Consider the following 24,594-nt stretch of genomic DNA (forward strand, 5'->3'; position numbering starts at 1 on the left):
AACGGGTAGTGATCAATGGCTCCATGTCTAGTTGGCAGCCGGTATCTAGCGGAGTGCCCCAAGGGTCAGTCCTGGGGCCGGTTTTCTTCAATATCTTCATTAATGATCTGGAGGATGGTGTGGATTGCACCCTCAGCGAGTTTGCGGATGACACTAAACTGGGAGGAGTGGTAGATACGCTGGAGGGTAGGGATAGGATACAGAGGGACCTAGACAAATTGGAGGATTGGGCCAAAAGAAATCTGATGAGGTTCAACAAGGACAAGTGCAGAGTCCTGCACTTAGGACAGAAGAATCCAGCGCACCGCTACAGACTAGGGACCGAATGGCTAGGCAGCAGTTCTGCAGAGAAGGACCTAGGGGTGACAGTGGACGAGAAGCTGGATATGAGTCAACAGTGTGCCCTTGTTGCCAAGAAGACCAATGGCATTTTGCGGTGTATAAGTAGGGGCATTGCCAGCAGATCGAGGGAATTGATTGTTCCCCTCTATTTGACATTGGTGAGGCCTCATCTGGAGTACTGTGTCCAGTTTTGGGCCCCACACTACAAGAAGGATGTGGAGAAATTGGAGAGAGTCCAGCGAAGGGCAACAAAAATGATTAGGGGTCTGGAACACATGACTTATGAGGAGAGGCTGAGGGAACTGGGATTGTTTAGTCTATGGAAGAGAAGAATGAGGGGAGATTTGATAGCTGCTTTCAACTACCTGAAAGGTGGATCCAAAGAGGATGGATCTAGACTATTCTCAGTGATAGCAGATGACAGAACGAGGAGTAATGGTCTCAAGTTGCAGTGGGGGAGATTTAGGTTGGATATTAGGAAAAACTTTTTCACTAGGAGGATGGTGAAACACTGGAATGCCTTACCTAGGGGAGGTGGTGGAATCCCCTTCCTTGGAAGTTTTTAAGGTCAGGCTTGAGAAAGCCCTGACTGGGATGATTTAGTTGGGATTGGTCCTGCTCTGGGCAGGGGGTTGGACTAGATGGCCTCCAGAGGTCCCTTCCAACTCTGTTATTCTATGATTCTATGACTCCTGGGAGCCGGTCTCATGCCCCTTCTTCCCATGATAATCCATTGATTTATTTTACATGAGGGGAGGGTTAAGGGCAATTGCTAGCAGCCGTGAGGCTATAAAGCAGGGAAAGGATGATTCGCAGCCACCGCTGCAGGACCCCACCCGCCTGGTGACTCCAGTTATCTCTTCCTGTTGCACTAGTCAGTCGTGACCCAGTCCCGTAGTCTGTGGGCGATTTAGGAGAGCAGGTTAAACACCTTTCAGGGGGAGAGAGGAGCCAGGCCCCCTGCCACCAGCATCACCCCCGCCCCACTAGACAGGGCCGGCCTTAGGGGTGGGCAAGGGTGGCCACTGCCCAGGGTGTCATGCTCAGTGGAGCACCACTGCATGCCTCAGGGCTGGGGTGCCTCTCCTCCCACCACCCTGCTCCACTGCTGCTCCCACTTCCCCCACCCCCACCATGGAGCTGACCCTGGCCAAGCTGCTCCAGACCAGGAGCCTGCCTTCTGTCTGCTGCGCAAAGCGGTGGCGGTGGGAAGGCTGATATCAGAGTGTCCCTGTCCCGCAGCCTCTGTACCCAGTCACCACTGAGCTGGAGTCAGGGAACACGGGGAGCCTGTCTACTACTGCTGCTAGCTCAGGAGTGAGTGCTGCCAACAGCAGCTGCAGCTGGCTGAAAAAGCGTTCAGGCTCCTGATTGCTCTGCTTAAGGAGACAGTACTCCCCCAAACACACACTCTTCCTCCCCAACACACACACACTCCCCCTGCAACACACACACACTTTCTCACACCAAATCAAAATTTGAAATGGTGCCCCTGGTGAGCCAGGAGTGGCCAGAGGGCTGGGGGATGGCCGGGGGCTCCGGCAAGATGGAGCCCCCAGGTGACAGCACGGAGTCCGCCTTGAGCTGCAGGCTGAGTGTCAGGTCCCACGAGCTGCAGCAGCAGCGCAGAAGTAAGGGTGGCAATACATCATATACCATACCACCCTTACTTCTGATTGGCTGAACAAGAAGTAGGACTGAGTGGACTTGTAGGCTATAAAGTTTGACACTGTTTTATTTTTGAGTACAATTATGTGAAAAAAATGAACATTTGTAAGTTGCATTTTCACCATAAAGAGATTGAAGTACAGTGCTTGTATGAGATGAATTTAAAAATACTATTTCTTTTGTTTACAATGCAAATATTTGTAATAAAAAATAATAATATAAAGTGAGCACTGTACACTTTGTATTCTGTGTTGTAATTGGAAAAAAATGGTTACTAACCTTTCCGTAACTATTGTTCTTCGAGATGTGTTGCTCATGTCCATCCCCATGTAGGTGTATGTGTGCTGTGTGCATCATTTCCAGAAGGTTTTTCCCCTCCACAGTATCTGTAGGGTTGGCTCCAGCACCGCCCTCCCCCGGAGTCGTGCCCTCATGGTGCTGTATATAGGAGCCTGCTGCACAGTCATCCCCTCAGTTCTTTCTTGCTGGCATCTCCGACAGAAGGGTAGGAGGGCAGTTTTGAGAATGGACATGAGCAACACATCTCGAAGAACAACAGTTACGGAAAGGTTAGTAACTGTTGTTCTTCTTCGAGTGCTTGCTCATGTCCATTCCCATGTGGGTGATTCCCAAGTAGATGCAGGAGGTGGGTTCAGAGTTCAATGACAAGCAGACTGTAGCACTGCTCTGCCAAATTCAGCATTGTCTCAAGCCTGCTGCATGATGGCATAGTGGGTTGTGAAGGTGTGGACTGAAGACCACGTTGCTGCTCTAGAGATATCCTGGATGGGAACCTGTGCCATGAATGCCACTGAAGACACCTGAGCCCTCATGGAATATGCCATCACTGCTGGAGCAGAGACTTTCACCAGGTCATAGCATGTGCGAATACAAGAAGTAATCCATGAAAAAATTCTTTGGGTTGAGACTGGGAGGCCCTTCATCCTATCTGCCACTGCCACAAAGAGCTGAGTAGTCTTCGTAAAGGATCTGGTCCTATCTGGGTAGAAGGCCATCACCCGCCTGACATCTAGCAAGGTCAACCTCTGCTCCTGGCTATTGCCATGTGGAACTGCGACACTACCTTTGGGAGGAAGGCTGGCTAGGAGTTCAGCTGGGACCTTGTCCTTGAAGAAGACCGTGTAGGGAGGTTCTGAAGTAAGGGCCCTGACTTCTGAGACCCTCCTGGCCAAGGTGATGACCACGAGGAAGACCACCTTCCACGAAAAATAAAGGAGAGAGCATGTTGCCAAGGGCTCAAATGGTTTCCCCATGAGTCTCGAGAGAACCAAGTTGAGGTCCCAAGGCAGGATTGGCTGTCTCAGCTGCAGTAGAGCCTGTCCAGTCCTTTAAGGAAATGGCTACAGAGCGGGTTAGCTAAGATGTACCTGCCTCTCATGCCCAGGTGTAAGGCCAAGTTGGCTGCCAGGTGCACCCTAATCGAAGACACCGACAGCCACTGATGTTTTGGATGTAACAAATGGTGCAGGATAAACGGTATTGTTGTTCAAGTAGGCAAGGTCCTCTTCTGCCTGGCCCAGATTGAGAACCTTTTCCATTTTGTCAGGTAGGTGGCCCTGGTGGATGGCTTTCTGCTCCCTAACAGAACCTCCTGAACCAGGTCCGAGCACGCTAATTCCAAAGGGTTCAGCCATGGAGCTTCTAGGCTGTCAGATGGAGGGACTTGAGGATCAGATGATGTCTGTGATCCTGGGAGATCAGGTCTGGAAACAGCGGTAAGGTGATTGGTTTTCCAACTGAGAGCTCCAGGAGGGTGGTGAACCAATGTTGATGTGGCCAGGCCAGTGCTACCAGGATCAGGCTTGCTCTATCCCCTTTGACCTTCAGTAGGACCTTGTGTATGAGCAGAATCCACGGGAATGCATAGAAAAAATGGTGTGGGAGAAGGAACATGTCTGCAAGCGAACCCAGACTGTAATTATGAAAGGAGAAGTACTGTAGACACTTCCTGTTGTACTTTGTCACAAGCAGGTTGTCAAGGTTCCTTCCCCACTCTGAACTCCAGAGTACAGATGTGGGGACCTGCATGAAAGACCCCCTAAGCTTATTCTTACCAGCTTAGGTTAACCGCTGCCACCACCAAAGTGTTACACAAAGAACAGGGGAAGTGCCCACTTGGAAACGTCTTCCCGCCAAAATCTCCCCCCAAACCCTACATCCCCTTTCCTGGGGAAGGCTTGATAAAAATCCTCATCAATTTGCATAGGTGAACACAGACCCAAACCCTTGGATCTTAAGAACAATGAAAAGCAATCAGGTTCTTAAAAGAAGAATTTTAATTAAAGAAAAAGTAAAAGAATCACCTCTGTAAAATCAGGATGGTAAATACCTTACAGGGTAATCAGATTCAAAACATAGAGAATCCCTCTAAGCAAAACCTTAAGTTACAAAAAGACACAAAAACAGGAATATACATTTCCTCCAGCACAGCTTATTTTATCAGCCATTTAAACAAAACCGAATCTAATGCATATCTAACTAGATTGCTTACTAAATCTTTACAGGAGTTCTGACCTGCATTCCTGCTCTAGTCCCGGCAAAAGCATCACACAGACAGAGAGGATCCTTTGTTTCCCCGCCCCCCCTCCAGCTTTGAAAGTATCTTGTCTCCTCATTGGTCATTTTGGTCAGGTGCCAGCGAGGTTATCTTAGCTTCTTAGCCCTTTACAGGTGAAAGGGTTTTTCTTCTGACCAGGAGGGATTTAAAGGTGTTTACCCTTCCCTTTATATTTATGACACAGGTCTATCTAGGGAGCTCCCTATCTCTGGAAAATGTCCCTCACAACATCTGGGTAAATGGACCAGTCGTGATTGGAAAAGGACCTGTTGAGATGATCTGCTAACCCATTCTGGGGCCCCAGAAGGTAGGAAGCCTTGACTTCCTGGCATAGGTGAGAGGAGTGCGCTTTATCCTTTCTTTATATAGAATATCAATGTTGTGTTGTCTGTAAGCACTGACACACACTTGCCTTCCAGGTGGGGCTGGAACATTTGGCAAGCACACCACTCTGAGTTTTCTCACATTGATGTGTAGCAAGAGCTCCTCCTGGGATCACAGGCCTTGAGTCCTGAGGGCCCCAGGTGAGCTCCCCATTCCAGCTCAGAAGCGTCAGTGACTAGAAACATTGATGGCTGTGGTCTCTTGAATAGAACACCTGTGCACAACACCCCTGGGTCCAACCACCATAAGAGGGAGTTGATCACCGAAGGGGAAATGTGACCACTCTGTCCAGGCAGTCCCAGCCTAGTTGGTACGTGGTCATTAGCCAGGCCTGAAGCGGTCTGAGTTGCAGCCTCATGTGCTTTACGGTGTACATGCACGACACAGTGTGCCCCAGGAGCTTCAGGCAGGTCTTCACAATGGTGGTGGGATATTTTCTGAGGTCTCTGTGATTGAGCTTCGCATCTGGAACCTGGCTTCTGGTAAGAAGGCTTTGGCCTGGACTGAGCCGAGGACAGTCCCTATGAACTCTATCTTTTGGATGAGGGCGAGGGTCAACTTTTGCGTGTTGAACAAGAGGGCTAGCCTCTGGAAGGTTGACAGTACTAATTGAATCTACTCTTCCATCTGAGCTCTGGACTGGCCTCTAACCAGCCAGTAATCGAGGTAGGGATATACCTGTACTGTTTCACAGGAAGGTCGCAACCACTGCCATCCACTTTGTGAAGACCTGCAGGGCCACTGACAGGCCAAATGATAATGTTGCGAACTGATAGTGCACATGCCCCACAACAAAGCACAGGAATTGTCTGTGGTCCGGGAGTATAGAGATGTGAAAATATGCATCCTTCAGGTTGAGAGTGGCAAACCAGTCTCCTGGATCGAGAGAGGGGATAATGGAGGCCAAGGAGACCATGCAAAACTTTAGCTTCTTCATGAATCTGTTGAGGTTTTGCAGGCGAAGAATGGGATTGAGGCCACTGTTGGCCATGGGGATTAGGAAATATCAGGAGTAAAAACCCCTGTCCCATAACTCTGGAGACCTCCTCCACTTCTCCCACTTGTAGGAGTGTCCGCAGCTCTTGAATTAGAAGTTGCTTGTGAGAACGGTGTGATGGGTTACCCCCGACCCCCAGATTCGGAGTGCCACCTGATGTACTGGGGTTCCACTGAGCCCGCCCATTCCACCAGCCTGGGCTCCCTCACCCTGTCCTGCTGTGCCAGGCCTTCAAGCCTTCTCTAGCACACACACAGGTAGGGACACACCCAGCTGTAGAATCACCCAGAGTCTGCAATCAGTTTGGTGTGGGAAGACTCAGCTCGGGGATTGCCCAGCATTCAAGTGCACATCCCCTCTGGAGTGTAAACCCAAAACTGTATTGTCTTGCGCTGTTCAGAAATCTATACAGTGTAAGCTTATGAAAATCGCCCCCTCTCTCCAGTGGCGGCTCTACCAAATTGCTGCCGCAGGACACGGACTGCCACCTCATTCTGAATGCCGCCCCAAGCACCTGCTTGGAAAGCTGGTATCTGGAGCCGGCCCTGCCTCTCTCACTGTGGAGGAAGATATGCATGGCTTCCCCCCTGCCCAGTTATGAATTGCAGAAACGGGGTTTTAGAATAAACAAAAAACAAATGTATTAACTACAAAAGGGAAATTTTAAGTGATTATGAGGGATAGCAAACAGATCAGAGCAGATTACTGAGTAAATAAGACAAAACACGCAAACTAAGCTTAATACACTAAAGAATGCTGGCTACAAATAATAATTTCTCACCCTAAATATTGTTTTAAGCAGATTGCAGAGTTTCTTGAGGGTAAACTGTACTGGTTGCACCTTAAATCTCCAGGTATTCCTTTCACAGGCAAGACACCTTCCACCCTGGGTCCAGTTCTTTCCCCAGTTCAGTCTTAGGTGTTTCCAGCAGTCATTTTGGGTGGGGATTCTGCGAAGAACTGACCATGATTAACTCACTCCCCAGCCTGAAATAGGATTTATATATGGCAGGAATCCTTTGTTTCCCAGTTTGATCCACACCCCCTTCTAGTGGGAAAAATACCAGCAGTTCAAGATAGTGTCCAGTACCAGGTGACTTTATCACCTGACCCTGCAGTGTCCAAAGCAGTATCCCAGGAAACTTCTTAGGAAGGAGGGAGATTAGCATCTTCAAAGACCTATTGTTCTCCCTAATGGCCCATCCAGGCTGATTGCATTCTGTCTGGTGGGTGTTTCCCCAGGTACAAACACAGTTGTAATTGTTACATAGTTCATAGTCTTAACTTTAGATACAAACATGGTACATGCATACAAATAGGATAATCATGTTCAGTAAATCATAACCTTTCCAATGATATCTCACATGACCCATCTTGCATAAAATACATCTTAGTTATGCCATATTCATATTATAACAATATTTCTGTGAAGAATATGGGGTGTCGTGTCACAAAAGGTCCCTGAAAAGAGACGAGGAGATAGGGCAGGAGGGAGAGGAAGAACTAATTCAGGAGTGTATCCTGGTCCTATTGTGCATAGCACCCAGCTATCTGAGGTGATATGGGCCCACGCCCGATAGAAGTGGGATAGCCAGTCTACAAAAATAGGGGAGGATGCCATCCACGGGTACACCCTCAAAATGCCTGCTTGGTGCCAGATGACTGCCTGGTGGGCCCAGATCCCTAGATCGAAGAGAATTAGAAGGAGGTCTCCTCTTGTAATTCCTGCCCTGCCTTTGACTATAGTCTTGTCTCAGTTGTGACCTGCAGAACTGAGGCAATGGCTGTAACTTGAAATGTTTTCTCCGTGGGGTCTCGGTATGCGGTCCCAAAGACTTCAGCGTGGCCCTGGAGTCCTTCAAGCTGTGCAGCTTGGCATCCATTTGCTCAGAAACCTGTGCAGTGCCTTCAAAAGTCAGGGCTTGGATTGTCTGCTGCCCCTCGTGAGGGAGGCCTGAGGTCTGCAACCGAGAAGACCTTCTCATAGCCACCGCCAACACCATGGTCTGCTCAGCTAAGTCAGCTACAGCCAGAGACACCTGCAGGGATGCCTTTGCTACCACCCTGCCCTCCTCGACCAAAGCTGAGAACTCTGCTCTGGACTCCTGGGGCAATCTAAATTTTGTCATTGGTCCCCAAATATTAAAATAATATTGGCTACAGAGCATTGCTGATTCGCAACACAAAGCTGGAGCCCCCCTGTGGCACAGATCTTTCTGCCAAAACGGTCCAGCTTTTTGGCATCCTTAGCCTTCAGGGTATGACCCTGTTGCCTTTGTCTCGCTCGTTTGCTGCTGAGACTACTAGGGACCCAGGAGGGGGCGGGTTATAAAGATATTCAAATCCTTTTGGTGAAACTAAGTATTTTCTCTCCACCCTCTTTGCCATAGATTGCAATGAAGCTGGAGTCTGCTACAGTGCCTTGACCGGTTCTAAAATGGCACTACTGAGGGGCAGAGCTACCCTTGATGGATCCAATGGTGCCAAGATATCCACCAGAGCATGGGAGGTCTCTGAAACTTCCTCCACCTCGATCCCCAGGTTTTGGGTGACCCTCTTCAGCAGCTCTTGTTGCGACTTGTGGTCATCTTGTGTGGGCACCATTAAGGTTCCTTCAACCGCCTCCTCCGGTGAGGAGGTAGAGGATCCTAGAACCAGTACCGGCACTTGGTCTTGCCTGTGAACTCCTGACGGATCCCGTGGTGCCAGTCCCTGAGGCACAGTACCGGGCTTGGTGCCTTGGTCATGTCCCTGTACCACTAGAGGAAGAGGTAGTGCTGGGGCTCTACTTTCTGATGCCACTGAATATGACTTCCTCGACTGAGGTCCCTGGGCCTGGTGAAAAGCCCAAGGAGTCCAAAATGGCCATTGCACCAGCATCTGCCATTGTGCTGGCCAGCCCATTGGTAGGAATCCCTGAGTCGTGTCCTTTATTCAGCACAGTTGGCCCGACCAGTGACAGCTCCTTTGTGAGTCTGATGCCAAGGATTCACTGCCCAGAGACCAACGGGGTGCTAGATGGTACCAGCAAGCAGTGCCGGGATGGGCTGTTGCATCATTGCTGGCTTTCCTTTTGACAACACCTGGGGTCTTGGTACCGAAACTGTCCTTGCTTCCGGTGCCGGCTCGCGTCTAGTTGGTGATGGCAGTACTGGGAGGGACATCAGGTCCCATGTTGCCTGGAACTCCTCAGCAATGCACGGGAGTGCCAGCCCTACACTCCTATGGCTCTCCAGTGGCACTGGACGCGACAGCTCCCTCCCTGGGGTTGGGGTCAACAGTGCCACAGTAGCAGTTGTTGAGTCTGAGTGGCCCTGTGCAAGTCTCACTCTGCCAGAGTCCTTACGACTGGTGGGCTTTGGGGTAGGGGAGTGCCCCCGTCAGTTTTGCACTGCTTTTTGTGCAGTACCAGGGAACAGGAGCAGTGCCGCCTACTCTCCTGCACCAACCTCCTCTGTACTGGCAAACTGTGGCAATGCCAGGAGTCATGTGATGCTGATGAGGAGTCCTTCCTCGGTGCCAGAGAGATTGGGCTGTGGTCTGTCCCTCACAGAAGCCTCACACTCCACACAGAGGCAAGGGTGCTTGGTGCCCAGTCAGGGTGACCCGGCTCTGAGGGATGAAGAGCCGCCTCCATCAGGAGGAACTTAAGTCTCTGTTCCCTTCCTTTTGAGTCCAGGGCTTCAAGCTGATATAAATTCCTCTGCGATCACGCAGCTGGGATTCACCCAAACACTTGAGGAAAGTGGAGTGGGGATCACTGATAGGCATAGGCTTGTGGCAAGCCTGGCATGGCTTAAACCCCAGAGACGGAGGCATGCCCCAGTGCTGGAGCGGGAAAGAACCCATGAAGCAGGGTCCTACTCTATGCTACCAACTACTAACTACCGCAAACACTAACTACAAACTTTTATATAACTATTTACAGGAAAATGTACAAGAAAGTCCACTGGGGAGGGTACCTGCAGAGCAAGAAGGAGCAGTTCCAGCAACCGTCACAGGCAGAAAGCTGGAACTGAGGGGATGGCGGGGCTGCAGGCTCCTATATACAGCACCATGAGGGCGCAGCTCCTGTGGGTGCTGGAGCCAACCCAATGGACACCACTGAGAGGAAAAACCTTCTGGCGACGGTGCATGCAGTGCACGTACACCTACATTGGAACGGACATGAGCCAGGACTCGAAAAAGAATCAATATATTTGAAAATGTAGAAAACATCCAAAAATATTTAAATAAATGGTATTCTATTGTTGTTTAACCGTGCGATTAAAACTGTGATTAATCATGACTATTCTTTTAAGCTCACGATCAATCACGATTCATTTTTTTAATCGTTTGACTGCCCTAGTTAAAAATAAAATGATTTAAGATACAAATATCAGATGGTAATATTATTTTGGGGCTTATTATTTAGTGTTTGGGTATACGATTGTTTGGTTTTTTAAAGAGGAAATTCCTAAACAAAAATTCCAAAACATCCAAACATGTTATAATATGGGGAATACCCAGGTAAGCTAGCCAAACAATCTAATTCTGCCCTGTAGTGATAACATGAGGAACACGAAAAACCTAATATAGCTTTATAAATCCACTTCATCTAATCACAAACATTATTATGCACTAATCATGTTTGGTTATTGCATGGCATAGCTACAGGCAAAGTTTAAGTTGTTTGGGTGCTTTAACTGTGCATTTCCATACATAAAATGTTTGGTGCTCCACTTGTGAGATAACTCCCTTCTCTTCATGTGTTGGTATAATAATGCCTGCATCTGTAATTTTCACTCCATGCATCTGAAGAAGTGGGTTTTTTACCCACGAAAGCTTATGCCCAAATAAATCTGTTAGTCATTAAGGTGCCGCTGGACTCCTTGTTATTTTTGTGGATACAGACTAACATGGCTACCCCCTGATACTTGACAAAATGTTTAGATTTGTTTTATGTTGAAGTCAGTTTCCTGAGTTCGTAATGCTCGTCTTTGGGATAATTACAATACCCCAGTGATTTTTTACTTCCAACGTACTGATACGTTTAATATATTTTTTATCCAGGAATATTTATGAAAGCTCTTCCTATTCTCCTGTGTCTAGTAGTAACACATTCTATATTTTTGCTGCATTTCTTTGTTCTCTGCAGTCTTAACAGACCCTGTTTATCTTATGTATTTCCCTGGTTCATTTTCTGTAAGAGTGCTTTTTGTACTAGGGAAAAAGCAGAGCAGTTTGGAACTGTACCACTGTCAGGAGTGTCTATTGCCAACTCCATGCATTCAAAAATAATGAGATTTTTAAAAGTAATGCATTTTGTGTTCTTTTTATTTGTCATCTGGGTTGCAATATTAGGGCTTTTTCCAAGCTTTTCTCTACACCATAAGCACTGAAACTTACTGGTTTTGTATAAAAGTCATGTGTAGACAAGCCCTAACTCTGCATTTGTTTAATTACTTCCCTTATTCTTGATCAGCATCAATATATTAGAAACTCAGAGGGAACTTACAGGTCTGTTGTAAGTGGAGTGCCATTGACCCAGTAGAAGCCTTCTTCTCGCTTGCGCAGTCCAATCCAAGAGTCTTGCATGTGCATACGCTTAGTGAGGAAATGCTAAACAAGACAATGTTTATATTAATCTGAATTTCCCCACTGGGCACTTTTCTGTACCCACTCAGGAGGGATGATTAGTCATTCTATCAAGGAGTTCTCATTGTTATTACACAGAAAGTGATGGGCCTGATTCTGCACTTACATCTGTCTTACATTCATGTAACTCCAATGACTTCAGTGAAGTTTCTCGTGGTTTACTCCAGTGCAAGTTATTGCTGTTTATTGTTTACACTGCAGAAACACTTAGCCGTCCCAACAAGGTCAGCGCCCCACGGTATGCTGTTCTGACATACAGTAAAAGAATCACTGCCTTGAAGAGTTTACAATCTTAGTTTAAGTCACAGTGTAATCTAACCTAACCTGAGTGAAACAAACAAAGAGCAGTGGAAGGTAGCAGGAAAGGGAGGACAAGGTAACAGAAATATGAGCATGTTAGCATGTGGAACTCATTGCCACAAGTTATCACTGAGGTCAAGTGTTGAGCAGGATTCAGTAAATCATTAGCTATTTGTATGGCTAGCAGGAATATTCAGGATTATGACTGTAAGGGGGTTTATTTAAAAGTTTTGGAAGGGATATTATAGCAGACGGACAATATCTTGTAATATCCTGAACAAACCTTATGGAATTAAGATAAAGTTTATTGAATTAAGTTAGACCTTATTGAACTAGGCTTAATACTTCTGGTGTACAATATATTAAAAATGTAACTGTGTATATGTTGTTGGGGTATTGTGTGTATCTTCTCTAATAGGAGGGGGATGCTAATGAACTTCTTCCTTCTTCAACCTTTGAGGCCCCACGGGGAGATAAGCACATGTTAGTTCCAACTGGATTTTCCAGGGAGCAGACGACAAAGAAAATACTTTTGGATAAAAGCCTGCATTTAAACTGATTCTAGGCCTCATTTTTGATGCAGCAAATGGACATTTGATAACAGCCTTCAACTACCTGAAAGGGGTTCCAAAGAGAATGGAGCTAGGCTGTTCTCAGTGGTGGCAGATGACAGAACAAGAAGCAATGGTCTCAAGTTGCAGTAGGGAAGGTCTAGATTGGATATTAGGAAACACTGTTTCACTAGGAGGGTGATGAAGCACTGGAATGGGTTACCTAGGAGGTGGTGGAATCTCCATCCTTAGAGGTTTTTAAGGCCCGGCTTGACAAAGCCCTGCCTGGGATGATTTAATTGGGGTTGGTCCTGCTTTGAGCAGAGGATTGGACTAGATGACCTCCTGAGGTCTCTTCCAACCCTAATATTCTATGATTCTATGACAGGAGCCCTAGTCCATGGAGGGCCCCAATCCTTAGGGGAGGACTGGCAGGACTTGGCTACTGAGACCTCATAAGATTATGTGCTTGTTCTGACCTGAAGCTTTGATAAGCTTGTAACCACAAAGAAACCTCTAGAGTGGGGTGATGCCTGGTAAGTTTATTAGCATGCATGGAGGTTCTTTCACTGTTTTTAATGTTCTCTCTGTAATGCTTTTTACCTTAAGAGTAAAGTTGGCTTGCTTAGAAAGAGATGTGTGGTAACTTGTATCTATAGTAATCACTCTGTTATCAGTCTCCGAAGAGAATGCAAGCAGGTCTGGTTAGACAGACTATCTGCTGGGAGATACACAGTGAAGGCAGGGAACTGTGCAGCCTGGAAATACCCCAGTCAGAAGGGAGTGAGACACGGGGTCTCCACGAAGGAAAGCAACAGCTGGGCAGCTGTAAGCCAAAAGTGGGTGCCCTTGCTGAATTACTGAGGGGAAATACAGGTACAGTTACCCTGAACTTTAACAGATGTGCTTCCAAACAAAAGCCAATCGCCAGCTAATGGTATGAAGAAGAAACTTTCACTGTGGGCACATTTATGTAACTGCCTTCTCCAGGGTTTCTTATACTTTCTTCTGATGCAGCTAGTGTAATGGATGAGATGGATCACTGGTCTGACCCAGTGTAGCAATTACTATGTTCCTTTTTTTTTTTATATATAGACTAGCTGTGATCAGTTTATAGGTATAGAGCAGTGGTTCTCAACCTTTCCAGACTACTGTACTCCTTTCAGGAGTCTGATTTGTCTTGCATATCCCAAGTTTCACCTCACTTAAAAACTACTTGCTTCCAATATCAGACATAAAAATACAAAGGTGTCACAGCACATTATTACTGAAAAATTGCTTACTTTCTCATTTTGTCTAGATGAAATTTTTGTTTGTACTGACTTCGGTCGTGCTTTTTATGTAGCCTGTTGTAAAACTAGGTAAATATCTAGACGTGTTGATGTACCCCCTGGAAGATCTCTCCATTCCCCCAGGGATACATGTATCCCTGGTTGAGAACCACTGGTATAGAGCATTGTTATTGCTGAATTCCTTTCCAATACAAATAAATAAAATTAGATTAAAAAGCATGGATTAAATTCAATCTTGATGTAAATTAGTGTAAATTGACTTCAGGACTGAATTATTTCCATGTCACTATCTGTTATCACCAATAAAATCTGTACCAGCCAGTAAATCAGATAAAACTCTGGCTTTCTGACCATATTCAGTGATTAAAGTAGGACAGAAAGTTCAAATATCAGTCTATCACAGGGGTTGGCAAACTTTTTGGCCCAAGGGCCACATCTGGGTAGGGAAATTGCTTTCAGGGCTGGGGCAGGGGGTTGGGGTACGGGGGCGGAGTGAGGGGAGTGGGAGGGGGTGCGGTGTGCAGGAAGAGGCTCAGGGCAAGGGGTTGGGGCAGAGGAGAGGTGCGGGGTGTATGAGGGGCTCAGGGAAGGGGGTTAGGGTGCAGGAGGGGTGTGGAGTGCAGGAGGGGGCTCAGGTCAGGGGGTTGAGGTGCAGGAGGGGTGCGGGATGCAGCAGGGGGCTCAGGGCAGGGAGTTGGGGTGCAGGAGGGATTCAGACTCCGGCCCGGTGCCGCTTACCTAGAGTGGCTCCGGGGTGGCAGCGGCACGCACCGGGGCCAGGGCAGACTCCCTGCCTGCCTGCCCCGGCCCCGCGCTGTGCCACTCCGGGAAGTGGCTGGCACCATGTCCCTGCACGGCCCCTGGGAGTCGGGGGGAGGAGGGGCACAGAGGGCTCCGCGTGTTTCCCTCGCCTGTGGGTATTTCCCCCGAAGCTCCCATTGGCCACGGTAACCCATTCCTGGCCAATGGGAGCTTTGCAGGAGGTACCCACAGGCAAGAGCAGCGTGCGGTGCTCTCTGCTCCCCACCCCCACGGGCTGCAGGGACGTGGTGTGGCCGCTTCCCAGAGCAGTGCAGCGCCACGGGGGTGGCAATCCCGCGGGCTGGATCCGGCCCGCAGGCCGTAGTTTGCCCACCCCTGGTCTATCAGAAACCAAACTTTCCATAAGAGTACAGTATGTTACCTGTTCAGTATATTACTCAGAATACACAGGTTCAAGTTCTCATCTAATAATAAGTAATAATGCAGCAATGTCACTAGTGTTGATTAACCCAGTGTGGACAACAACAGGAAGGAATGAAGATATGTCCGTGCAAATGACAAAACAGTGAGTTAGAATCCAAGGAAGGCCAAAGTAGATCAGTCCAGATCTACACCACTGACACAATCAAGGGATCTAGTCCCACCTTGGCATAGTTGGTGTGTATCTTTAATAGGGATGAAGACCAAAATGTTCAAATCTGGGTAATTTAAAATTAGGCAACTATATCCATATTTAGGCATTAAATAAAAGTGACCTGAAGATCCACTGCTCCCAGTGTGATATGGAATTAGTTGCCTAATTTTAAGAACCCATGTTTAACACTTTGACCTAAGTGTGTGTCAAGGAGAACAGATGATAGCTGGAGGCAAGGAACCACAAGAAACAGCAGTGTAATTAGTCCACATCATTCACTGCTTTCCAGAGGGAGAAGGGAGAGATAAGAAGGGAGAAACAAAAATTTACAGAATTTAGAGACTGGAGTGGTAAAGAACAGAGACCACAACTAGAGTACTCTCCTGATATTGTACTCCATACCCATAGCTCTGCAAAAGCACCCCCTTTAATCTAAGGAAATTTTCTCCCACTAGTGCCTACAACCCAAGGAATGAATTGGGCTCATTGTTTTAAGATTCTGATGGCTGTCTTACATTCTTTTAAGGTGGTCAGATACCACAGGTATGGCCATGATATAAATATATTGACAGAGGAGCAAAAACACCACTCCTGTTGCCAAAATTCTATTAGAAGGAGGTGGGTTAAACTAATGAGGCATCATCACTCATCCGTCTGAGACCATGAAAGCCCCTCCACAGAAATATTATTCCTATGGTATTACATGGTTTCAGGGAGATGACTAGGTGTGGAAAGGATATTGAAGAACTGTCCTTCACAGCACTGTCCCCCTTCAAACTCATTTTGATTTCCCTACTGGCTATATCAATAAGATGGAATCCCACTCCATGGTATCAAACTTCTTCAGTAAGATGGCTGACCTAGTGTATCTAGAGAAACCATGACAGCTAAGCCACTGAGGCCAAAGGTTGTGGGGCCAGGAAGTTGTGTGGATGCAGTGACCTCCATCTTGGTGCATGGCCTTCTCAGAATGGTCTCATATCTCCAGGTTTTCCTCATTAATCTTGGGACCTCTATGATGTTGGAAAACCATGTCTCCCACTTACCACATGGAAAGGAGTACTTGTGGCAACTTAGAGACTAACACATTTATTTGAGCATGAGCTTTTGTGAGCTACAGCTCAGTTCATCAGATGCATGCAGTAGAAAATACAGTGGGACAGTACACAGAGAACATGAAACAATGGGTGTTACCATACACACTGTAACGAGAGTGATCAGGTAAGGTGTGCTATTACCAGCAGGAGAAAAAAACAAACAACCTTTTGTAGTGATAATCAAGGTGGGCCATTCCCAGCAGTTGACAAGAACGTGTGAGGAACAGTGAGGGGAGGGGATAAACATGGGGAAATAGTTTTACTTTGTGTAATGACCCATCCACTCCCAGTCTTTATTCAAGCCTAAATTAATTGTATCCAGTTTGCAAATTAATTCCAATTCAGCAGTCTCTCGTTGGAGTCTGGTTTTGAAGTTTTTTTGTTGAAGAATTGCGACTTGTAGGTCTCCTAACACGGCTGCTACTCTGAAACCTGTCATTACTACATGGAGAGGCAGTCTGTCTTCCCTCATCTGTACTTAAATTTGGTGGGAATTCTGCAGCCTCAAAGCCAAGGAGTCTTTCACATATGTGGACTCTGGGATTGTCTTCTAGGTGAGAAGCTGTTATCTAGTCTATAATTTGTCATTCTCAAGTACTAAAATTAATATGACTCATGATAGATGTTGTTTGTATAAGCCCAACCTTTTCTGGGGGTTTCTTTTTCCCCCGTATTTAAAGGAAGACATCAGATTTGCAAGTATATAATACTGGAAGGTGACCTCCATTTCACTGAACCGTGTTTTACAGGATCTGATTTCTTTACCACAGATCCATTCATCTCTGTATCCTGTGAGCTTGGACATGCACTGGAGGGAGGAAGGGTCAGGGGATTAATAATTTCACCTATAATTTGCCAGTTCAAATCCAGCCATCAGGGCAATGTGTGCATTGCTGCTGCCTCTGCTGGGGTTAAACAAAGGCCCTTGGTTTCCTGGACTGACCATCTAGCATCTTTCACTATCTGACTCACATAATTTTTTTATTTTATAAAGACTTAAAAGGACAAATGTTGAATGAGAAAGTGGGGACATTACAGGAGCTAAGGGAGGAGACTAAATGAATTTTGTTTTTATTCCCTTACCATTTCTTGATGGTTTTCAATCACAGCAAGTGAAGCTTCATAAAGGGAACAGAAGCTCTGACTGGAGTCCCAGTCCTTCTCCTCTTCTGAGAGGTAATAACATTTCCTTTTGAAGTACAGCCAGTCCTCAGGGCATGGCTCAGAGGGCAGGGAGATGGGAGGTTCTTTATAGGAGAAAAGATGTACAACTAAAAAGGGAAAAAAATGTGTCATAATTCTTTCTGATAAAATCTCCCAGTTCAGGTTCTCTGGGGCAGATTAATCCAGCCAAGTTTAGCCCTTCTGAAGCAAGATTCACAGTGAATGTCGGAGGAAAAAACAAACTAAATAAAGAATAATAATGCACCTAATCCTGCAAGCCCTTCTGCATGCAGAACTCCCATTGGTCTCAGCAGTTGAGGGAGCTCAACACCATGCAGGATTGTGCCCTCAGTGACATGCCCAGGATCTCAGTGACGGTCTCATCCTCCATGTGTACCAATGCACATCCTAGGTCATGAGCACCTTCATCACCAAAGGCACCAAAAGTTCTCTACCACTTGAGCTATACTTTAGCTGATAGTAGTAACAAGCTCTTATCTTCTTTTTGGGTCACTTCACTCACCTCAAGTCAAAATAATTGGGCTTTATACATGTGAAGTACTGTGGAGAGGAGGAGGAGCTTGTGGGGAGTGAATTTATGTCCCAGTACCTGTGGCCAGAACCTCCTGCTGCTCCAGCTTCTCCTCACCATTTTTGTGTAGTGTTAGATCATTGGATCTGCATAATTGTCAGTAATGTAGCCATTCTCCCAGCCTGTCCCAAACACCACCTTCTGCATTGGCCTATGTAGGACTGGTGTGAAATCTCTTTCTGCAATGCACAGAGAATATAGAATCTGCTTCCATCTGCACAACCTCATCAGGGGCATAAATTGTGTCAGGGGCTTTGCACAAGGGATCCTCACCAGGGTGAATTTCACCCCATGGTGAATTATTATTTATATTAGAGTAACTCCCAAAATATCTCAGAGCACTGTACTGCCATGTAGACAGGTGTATTACTGACCCCAAAAGCTTATAAACCAATGGCAGCCATGAAAAAAGAGCTACAACAATAGATGGGAAAATTGGAGGATGGCCAGAGGAGGGTGTGACAAAATGGGGATTTTCCCTTGTTACATTGTATGTGAGTCTATGTAGTCTTATTGTTGAGCCTATGTGAGTTTTACTGTTTTGCATGAATACTGTGTGTGCCTCAGTTTCCCTGTGTGCTGCACCAATGCCTAGGTGGTGGGAATAAGGGTGCGTGACTTTGGCTGAGACCCTCAGGGGGCAGGTGAGGCTGCTCCAGCTGCCTGCATGTAGGCGATGGCTGGTGCCCTTCGTAACCTGAGACCCAGGAGTGGGATGCAACCAGGTGACGACTAGGTGACTTTGCCTGGGAAGCAGGACAAAGACAAGGGGAAGGAGCAACGGGGGTGTCTGAGGTCAGGTTGCTGGAAGCTGGCAGTCTGCTTGGGAGGACTGGAAGAGGGGAGTCAAGGGCATCTGGCCCAGGATTTCCCAAGATGGACTTGGCTGGAAGTCACTGATTTCTGTGCTACCAAGCTCTGTTCTATGCTGTGTTCCTGTCAACTAATAAACCCTCTTGTTCTACATGCTGACTGCTGTGTTGGGGTGCAGGGCCCTCTGGCTTCCCCAAGAGCCCCATCCAAGTGGACTCACTGCAGGAAGCGCACGGTTTGGAAGGGGATGCTGAATGCTCCAAGGTCAGATCCAGGAAGGTCGAAGCTGTGTAAGCTTCTTGCCCTGGTGACAGTATGCTCAGAGAAAGTAGGCATGCTACCCCAGAGTCCTGACTGGCTTCATACGGCGTAGTTCCAGAGTATTGCCCTGGTGACTCCATGACAGAGGGTTGCAGACAATAAGGTCATGTACACTTAAAATTTTACCAGCAAAGATACATCAGCTAGGGGTATGATTTTTACCAATATAGCTATGCCAGTAAAAGCCTTAGTGTAGATGCAGTTATATCAGTATGACAGTGCTTATGCCAGTATAGCTTATGCTGGGCAGGGAAACAGGCATTAACTATACTACTGTAAGTACTTTCTACTCATAGAACTTTGTCTACAGAGGGTTCACCTGGAGTTATGCACATCTTGTTACAAAATGTGTTTGACAACGTGTATAAAACTCCCTTAACTCACTTAAATCCTCTTCCAGGGTAGAGTGCCCCTGTATTCAAACTCCCAACCCCATCCTCACTCACCATTCAACCTCTCCATCCACCACCCTCTCTAAACATCCAACCATCCTCTGTCCTCATTCTACATGGCAACTCCTTGGCAGGTCATCCTGTGACCATTCCATACCTACTCCTAGCAGCCCGCTCCTTCACAAGTTCTCTCCCCCCCCCCCCCGGGCTATTGTGAAAGTTTTCAGTAACAAAACTTGATAAAGGAGAAAAAAACCTTGATTATTAGGCAATACACTTGCCCTCTCCAATCCGGAGGCGGTACTTGCAGGAGCGGGCAGCACACGGAGACCTGCTGCCCCCCCTCCCCTCAAGGGGCATGCAGAAACGTGCCAGCAGCAGCCAGCCGCATTTGCTTGCAGGAGTGGTGTGGGGCCACGGCATACAGGCAGCCTGCCTGAGCCCTGCTGCACTGATGGCCGGGAGCCGCCTGTGGTAAGTGCCTCCCAGCTAAAGCCTGCACCTCACACCCCCTCCTGTATCCCAACCCCTGCCTCAGGTCAGAACCCCCTCCTGCCCCCAAACTCCCTCCCAGACCCTGCACTCCCTCCTGTACCCCAATCCCCTGCTCCAGCCCAGAGTCCCCCCTGCACCAAACTCCCTCCCAGAGCCCACACCCCTCACCATCTCCTGCACCCCAACACTCTGCACCAGCCTAGTGCTCACTCCTGCACCCAAACTCCTTCCCAGACCCCGCACACCCTCCTTTACTATAGTAGGAATGTGCGGCCTGGTACAACTTACCAAAATTCGTGGAGTGGCCCCCCCGCAAAAATTATTGTCCACCCCCGATCCAATGGCAGGTTGGTGTGGAGTAGGAAAATGGGATTCTTTCTGGTCTCCAATGAGTTAAGGGCTAGAGTTGGCTGAAAAAGGGGAATCCTTTTCTGGAAAAATTCTTTCAATTTTGAAAAAAGTTATGTCCTGAAGCTAAACTTATTTTCATCAGAAAATTTCTGACAGCTCCGTTAGGGGTACACAAGGCTGCATTTCACCCTTAACAAATGTTTAACGAACAATACAAAAAAATAAAACACCGAAAAATAGCAAATGACCCCACAGAATGTTTGTGGGAAAGGGGCACAAAAGGTCGAGTTAAGAATAAAAAGGTAATTTTATTGCTAAATCCTCTGGATTTTATTAATTTGTGGGGGGGAATTAAACAGTTTTGGAATAGCAGACTTCATCATTTTTTAAGATTCTATATTGAAGTTATTCCGCCTCAATAGCAGCATCACATTGCTGTAAAGATGCCTGACATAATAAAATGCAATGTTGCCTCCATCAATGGGAGTTCTGGCTTTAGGCCCCAGCATTTCCAGTATTGTTGGATACAAGTATTATTGCATTTGACAACTGAAGTCCTAGAGCATGATAGTTAGATGAAATGTACAGTACTTCAAATGGCAAAAAATACAAATACTTACTCAGGAAAATTACCAGGACCAATACCAAAATCCCAATAGCAACAGTTCCAACAACGAGTTTCTGGCTTGAGAAAAATCCTGAAAAGGTGAAGATCATTAAAGGCTTTAACATGTGTTGCAGGTTTAGGACTACTGGCTGGACTTAGGCTGTGCACCACAGAGCCAGATAAAGGAGTCCTCAGACAACGCTGGGACAATTTCTAATCTCAGTTACACCAATGTAATCCTGAGCAACTCCACTGAAGTCAAAGAAGTGGTTGCTCCAGTTTTACATCAGTGTAACAGGACTTTTCTACACACAGAATTACAGTATTCCTGATTAACGTCACGTGTGGACACTCTTACTATTTGCACATGGATTATGTATGCTAAACATGAAGAAAGCACTTTTCTTATGGAATAATAGTGGCCACACATGGAGTAATTCAGGAACAGCTACTGTGCTTTAAATTCACACCCTATCTTAATCAGGGTCAATTTTCAAGCATACACAACTCCTGTGTGAGATCAGAATCTGCCCAGTTGTGTCTACCTAGCAAATCCACCCAACGCAGTCAACCAGTCAGCCACATGTACATACCTGTAATCATGTTATATTAATGAATGCAGCAAGACGGGATGTTAGATGGGGTGGGATCTGAGTTACTACAGAGAATTCTTTCCTGGGTGTCTGGCTGGTGAGTCTTGCCCACATGCTCAGGGTTCAGCTGATTGCCATATTTGGGGTTGGGAAGGAATTTTCCCCCAGGGCAAATTGGCAGAGGCCTGGGGGTTTTTTGCCTTCCTCTGCAGCGTGGGGCACGGGTCACTTGCTGAAGGATTCTCTGCACTTTGAACTCTTTAAACCACGATTTGAGGACTTCAGTAGCTCAGACATAAGTTAGGGGTTTGTTACAGGAGTTGGTGGGTGAGATTCCGTGGCCTGCATTGTGCAGGAGGTCAGACTAAGACAATCAGAATGGTCCCTTCTGACTTTAAAGTCTATGATTCTAATACAAGATGAGGTACTTGAGTGGGGTTGGGGGGCCGTGGGGTTGGGGGGCATGGGGTGGGAGACAGAGAAGAGTTAGAATCTCATATGAGAGGAGCAAAGGGATACAAAGGATACCAGGACAAACCAAGGACAGTAGTGACTTGGATTTAAAAGGGCATGTCTACTTGAAATCTAATCAATTTAAAATATATATGTTCGTTAAAAGGAGCCTCAAGCTCTATACCTGCTCCTGAATACCCCTACCAATTGCTGTGGTTTTATAATCACATTTTTCTAGTTTCAAAAAGGTTTGTTTCACCCCTGTATGAAAGACCCACACAAACAGGGAAACAAATAAACAGCAATCACATTTCCCATAGATTTTGGGGCCAGTTTGAGAAGTGCAACTTTCATAGAGGGCAGCCCCAGACCAAGGCATTCAAAGGCACTAACCGCTTCTGACTTTTTGGCCTTCCTGTACAGGGACAGTAGAGAGTCTGACTCAGCACAAGGCCCCAGACCCGCAAAGGTATTTCAGTGGGAGTCAGGCACCTAAATACCTTTCAGGATCTGGGCCAATGTGCTAGCAAATAGAAAGTAAATGGATATTCTTTCTCTAACCTCTTTTAGTTACAATAATCTTTGATGTTACTTGTAGTTAGTAGGAAACATTGTCAAAGAGAAGTATGATTTTTAATTGGCAGTATCCTTTTAAATAAGCAATGGCTTTACGTTTTCCTAGTGCACCTGTGATAATCCCTGCGTAAAGAGGTATGCTTGAAAGGGTGTGAAAGAGTGAGGAATCTATTGTTTTGTTTTTCCACTTAAACAAAAACACATTCTCTTAATCACAGAATTTACAAGTGTATTAAGATGCACTTGGCTGACAAGATTTATACTTTGTTCCTGAAAAACAGACCATAATATTGCACAGTTCAAATGGCAGAATTTGGGGCAGGAGGCCTGGCTGCACATCTTGAAAGCGAATCAACTGTTGGGGTGAGGGGCCTCACCACTGGATTTTGTGAGAGAGAGAGCGTCCCTTCCGAAGTCAAAATGTGTGCGCAGCCCTGCACTCTGGGCAAAAAACCATTGTGTTGTGTCCTTCGCGTGCAACTAGCGCTTGCAGCAAACTCAGCCCCCACCCGCACCCGATCGGGGCATCTCGCTAGGACCGCGCAGAACTCAAATCTGGGACTTCGGCCGTCTTTCCCAACCTGGATGTGGCGCTCAACTTCCCCCGCGATGGAGGTGTTCAGCGTGGCCCCTTTCCGAGATGGATGTGGGGGGTTTAATGTAATTAAACATTACAACCTCCTCCTGTAATATAGTCCCACCGCCAGCCCGCTCCCTTTTCTCCCTCCCACACAGTCCCCATTCTTTGGTCATCGTCCCCGAACACGACCTTTTCTCTTCTCTTCCCCCATCCAAAATCTCCCCACCCCCAAAGGTGGGCACCCTTCCCCCTCAAATGTGTCTAGGCCCGTAACTGCAGCGGAGAGGAGTGGGGACAATTCAGATCGCACCAGCTCCACAGTCTCCTGGAGTAAAAGCTCTTACCGGACACAGCTTCCTTCATCCGACTGAACTGCTCCCCGCACTCCGACAGCTTCCAGGTCCAAAAAGTTGCATTAGTCGGTAACGAAGGGCTCCCAATGGCAGGAGTACACCGAGGACTCGGCTCTCCCGACCCGCTGCGAGGTTGGGGCTCGCTGCCGGCGCCCGGTGCCCACTCAGTGCCCTGCGAGCTGCGATCTTCCGGGGTTCCCGGGGCTGCTGTGTTTGTTAGCGGCTCTCTCTCCTCTCGGCCCCCGGGCAGGGCCCCAGCGGCTCCCGACGTAGCCCGAGGAGGAATCCCCCCTTCTCCTTCCCTCTGGGCCCCGACAGGCTCCATCCCAGCTGGACGCGGCCTCGGAGTGGTCGCGCTTCCGCAACGATCCGGTTCCCCCCTTTCACTTTCACTTTCGTGCCCGGGCGCCCGCAGGAAAGGCAGCGGCTCGCGCTGGCTGGGGGGCGGGCGGCCTCCCCCCGGTAGCACCCGCCTGCTCTGCCCTGGAGAGGCAAGCAGGGAAGGGGAAGGGGTGGGGAACGGGGAGAACAGTGCCTCCAGAGGGCGACGAGGGCAGAGTGGCACAGGGGGAAGGCACAGAGAACAGCAGACTGAATAGCAGGTGGAGGGGTAAAGGGGAAGGGAGATGGGAATGACCTGGGAGTAGAGAAGAGGTTACAGGGTGGGTAGCACAGAGAAAGGAGGAGATGCCATGGACAAACAGCAGGAGGTGGTACAGAGAAGAAGGGGTGGCATGGGACACAGGGGAGAAGGTGAAGAGATGGCACAGAAAGGAGCCTAGGCATAGTTTGACTGCTATATTGGGGGGGGGGGTAGAGGGGCAAAGCACAGACATGCACACACACATGCGCACTGAAGCCAATCCCCTTGGCTCACTGGCTTTCTCCCCCCACCTGCAGTGGTCCCAGGGCTGCTGGTGCCAGGGTCGGGGGAATGGGTTGGGATGGCTTAATGGGGCATCCCCAGCTACTGCTGTCTGCTGTGGCAGCCTGAGCAAGGGAGCTGTGGCCACTCTGGCAGCAGCTGCTGCCCCGTTGTGCCTGCTCTGGTGCCCCCCTGTG

The 24,594-nt window shown here is 47.6% G+C and overlaps 1 protein-coding gene across 18 annotated transcripts in view; it reads right to left on the reverse strand.

Annotated features, from left to right (window-relative positions):
* Window positions 1-24,311, reverse strand: part of LOC102942359 (C-type lectin domain family 2 member B) — a 53,587-nt gene extending 29,276 nt beyond the window's left edge. For 3 of the 18 annotated variants that reach the window (XR_005227251.2, XR_005227253.2, XM_037911959.2), the window contains exons 1-3: window positions 23,524-24,309; window positions 20,991-21,068; window positions 17,326-17,513 (exon numbers count right to left, since the gene is read on the reverse strand). Coding sequence is in view for 12 of the 18 variants with exons in the window: in XM_037911959.2 (XP_037767887.1) it covers window positions 17,326-17,513; window positions 20,991-21,068; window positions 23,524-23,857 (600 nt within the window). In the remaining 6 variants the exon portion in view is untranslated. Of the gene's footprint in view, window positions 1-11,466; window positions 11,571-17,325; window positions 17,514-20,990; window positions 21,069-23,523 lie in introns of all 18 variants that reach the window. The other 15 variants (XR_005227259.2, XR_006291463.1, XR_006291460.1 and 12 more) reach the window with 12 other exon arrangements.
* Between the last annotated feature and the right edge of the window lie 283 nt (window positions 24,312-24,594).

Source organism: Chelonia mydas, chromosome 1 (genome assembly GCF_015237465.2).
Source record: "Chelonia mydas isolate rCheMyd1 chromosome 1, rCheMyd1.pri.v2, whole genome shotgun sequence".
Lineage (NCBI taxonomy): Eukaryota > Metazoa > Chordata > Testudines > Cheloniidae > Chelonia > Chelonia mydas.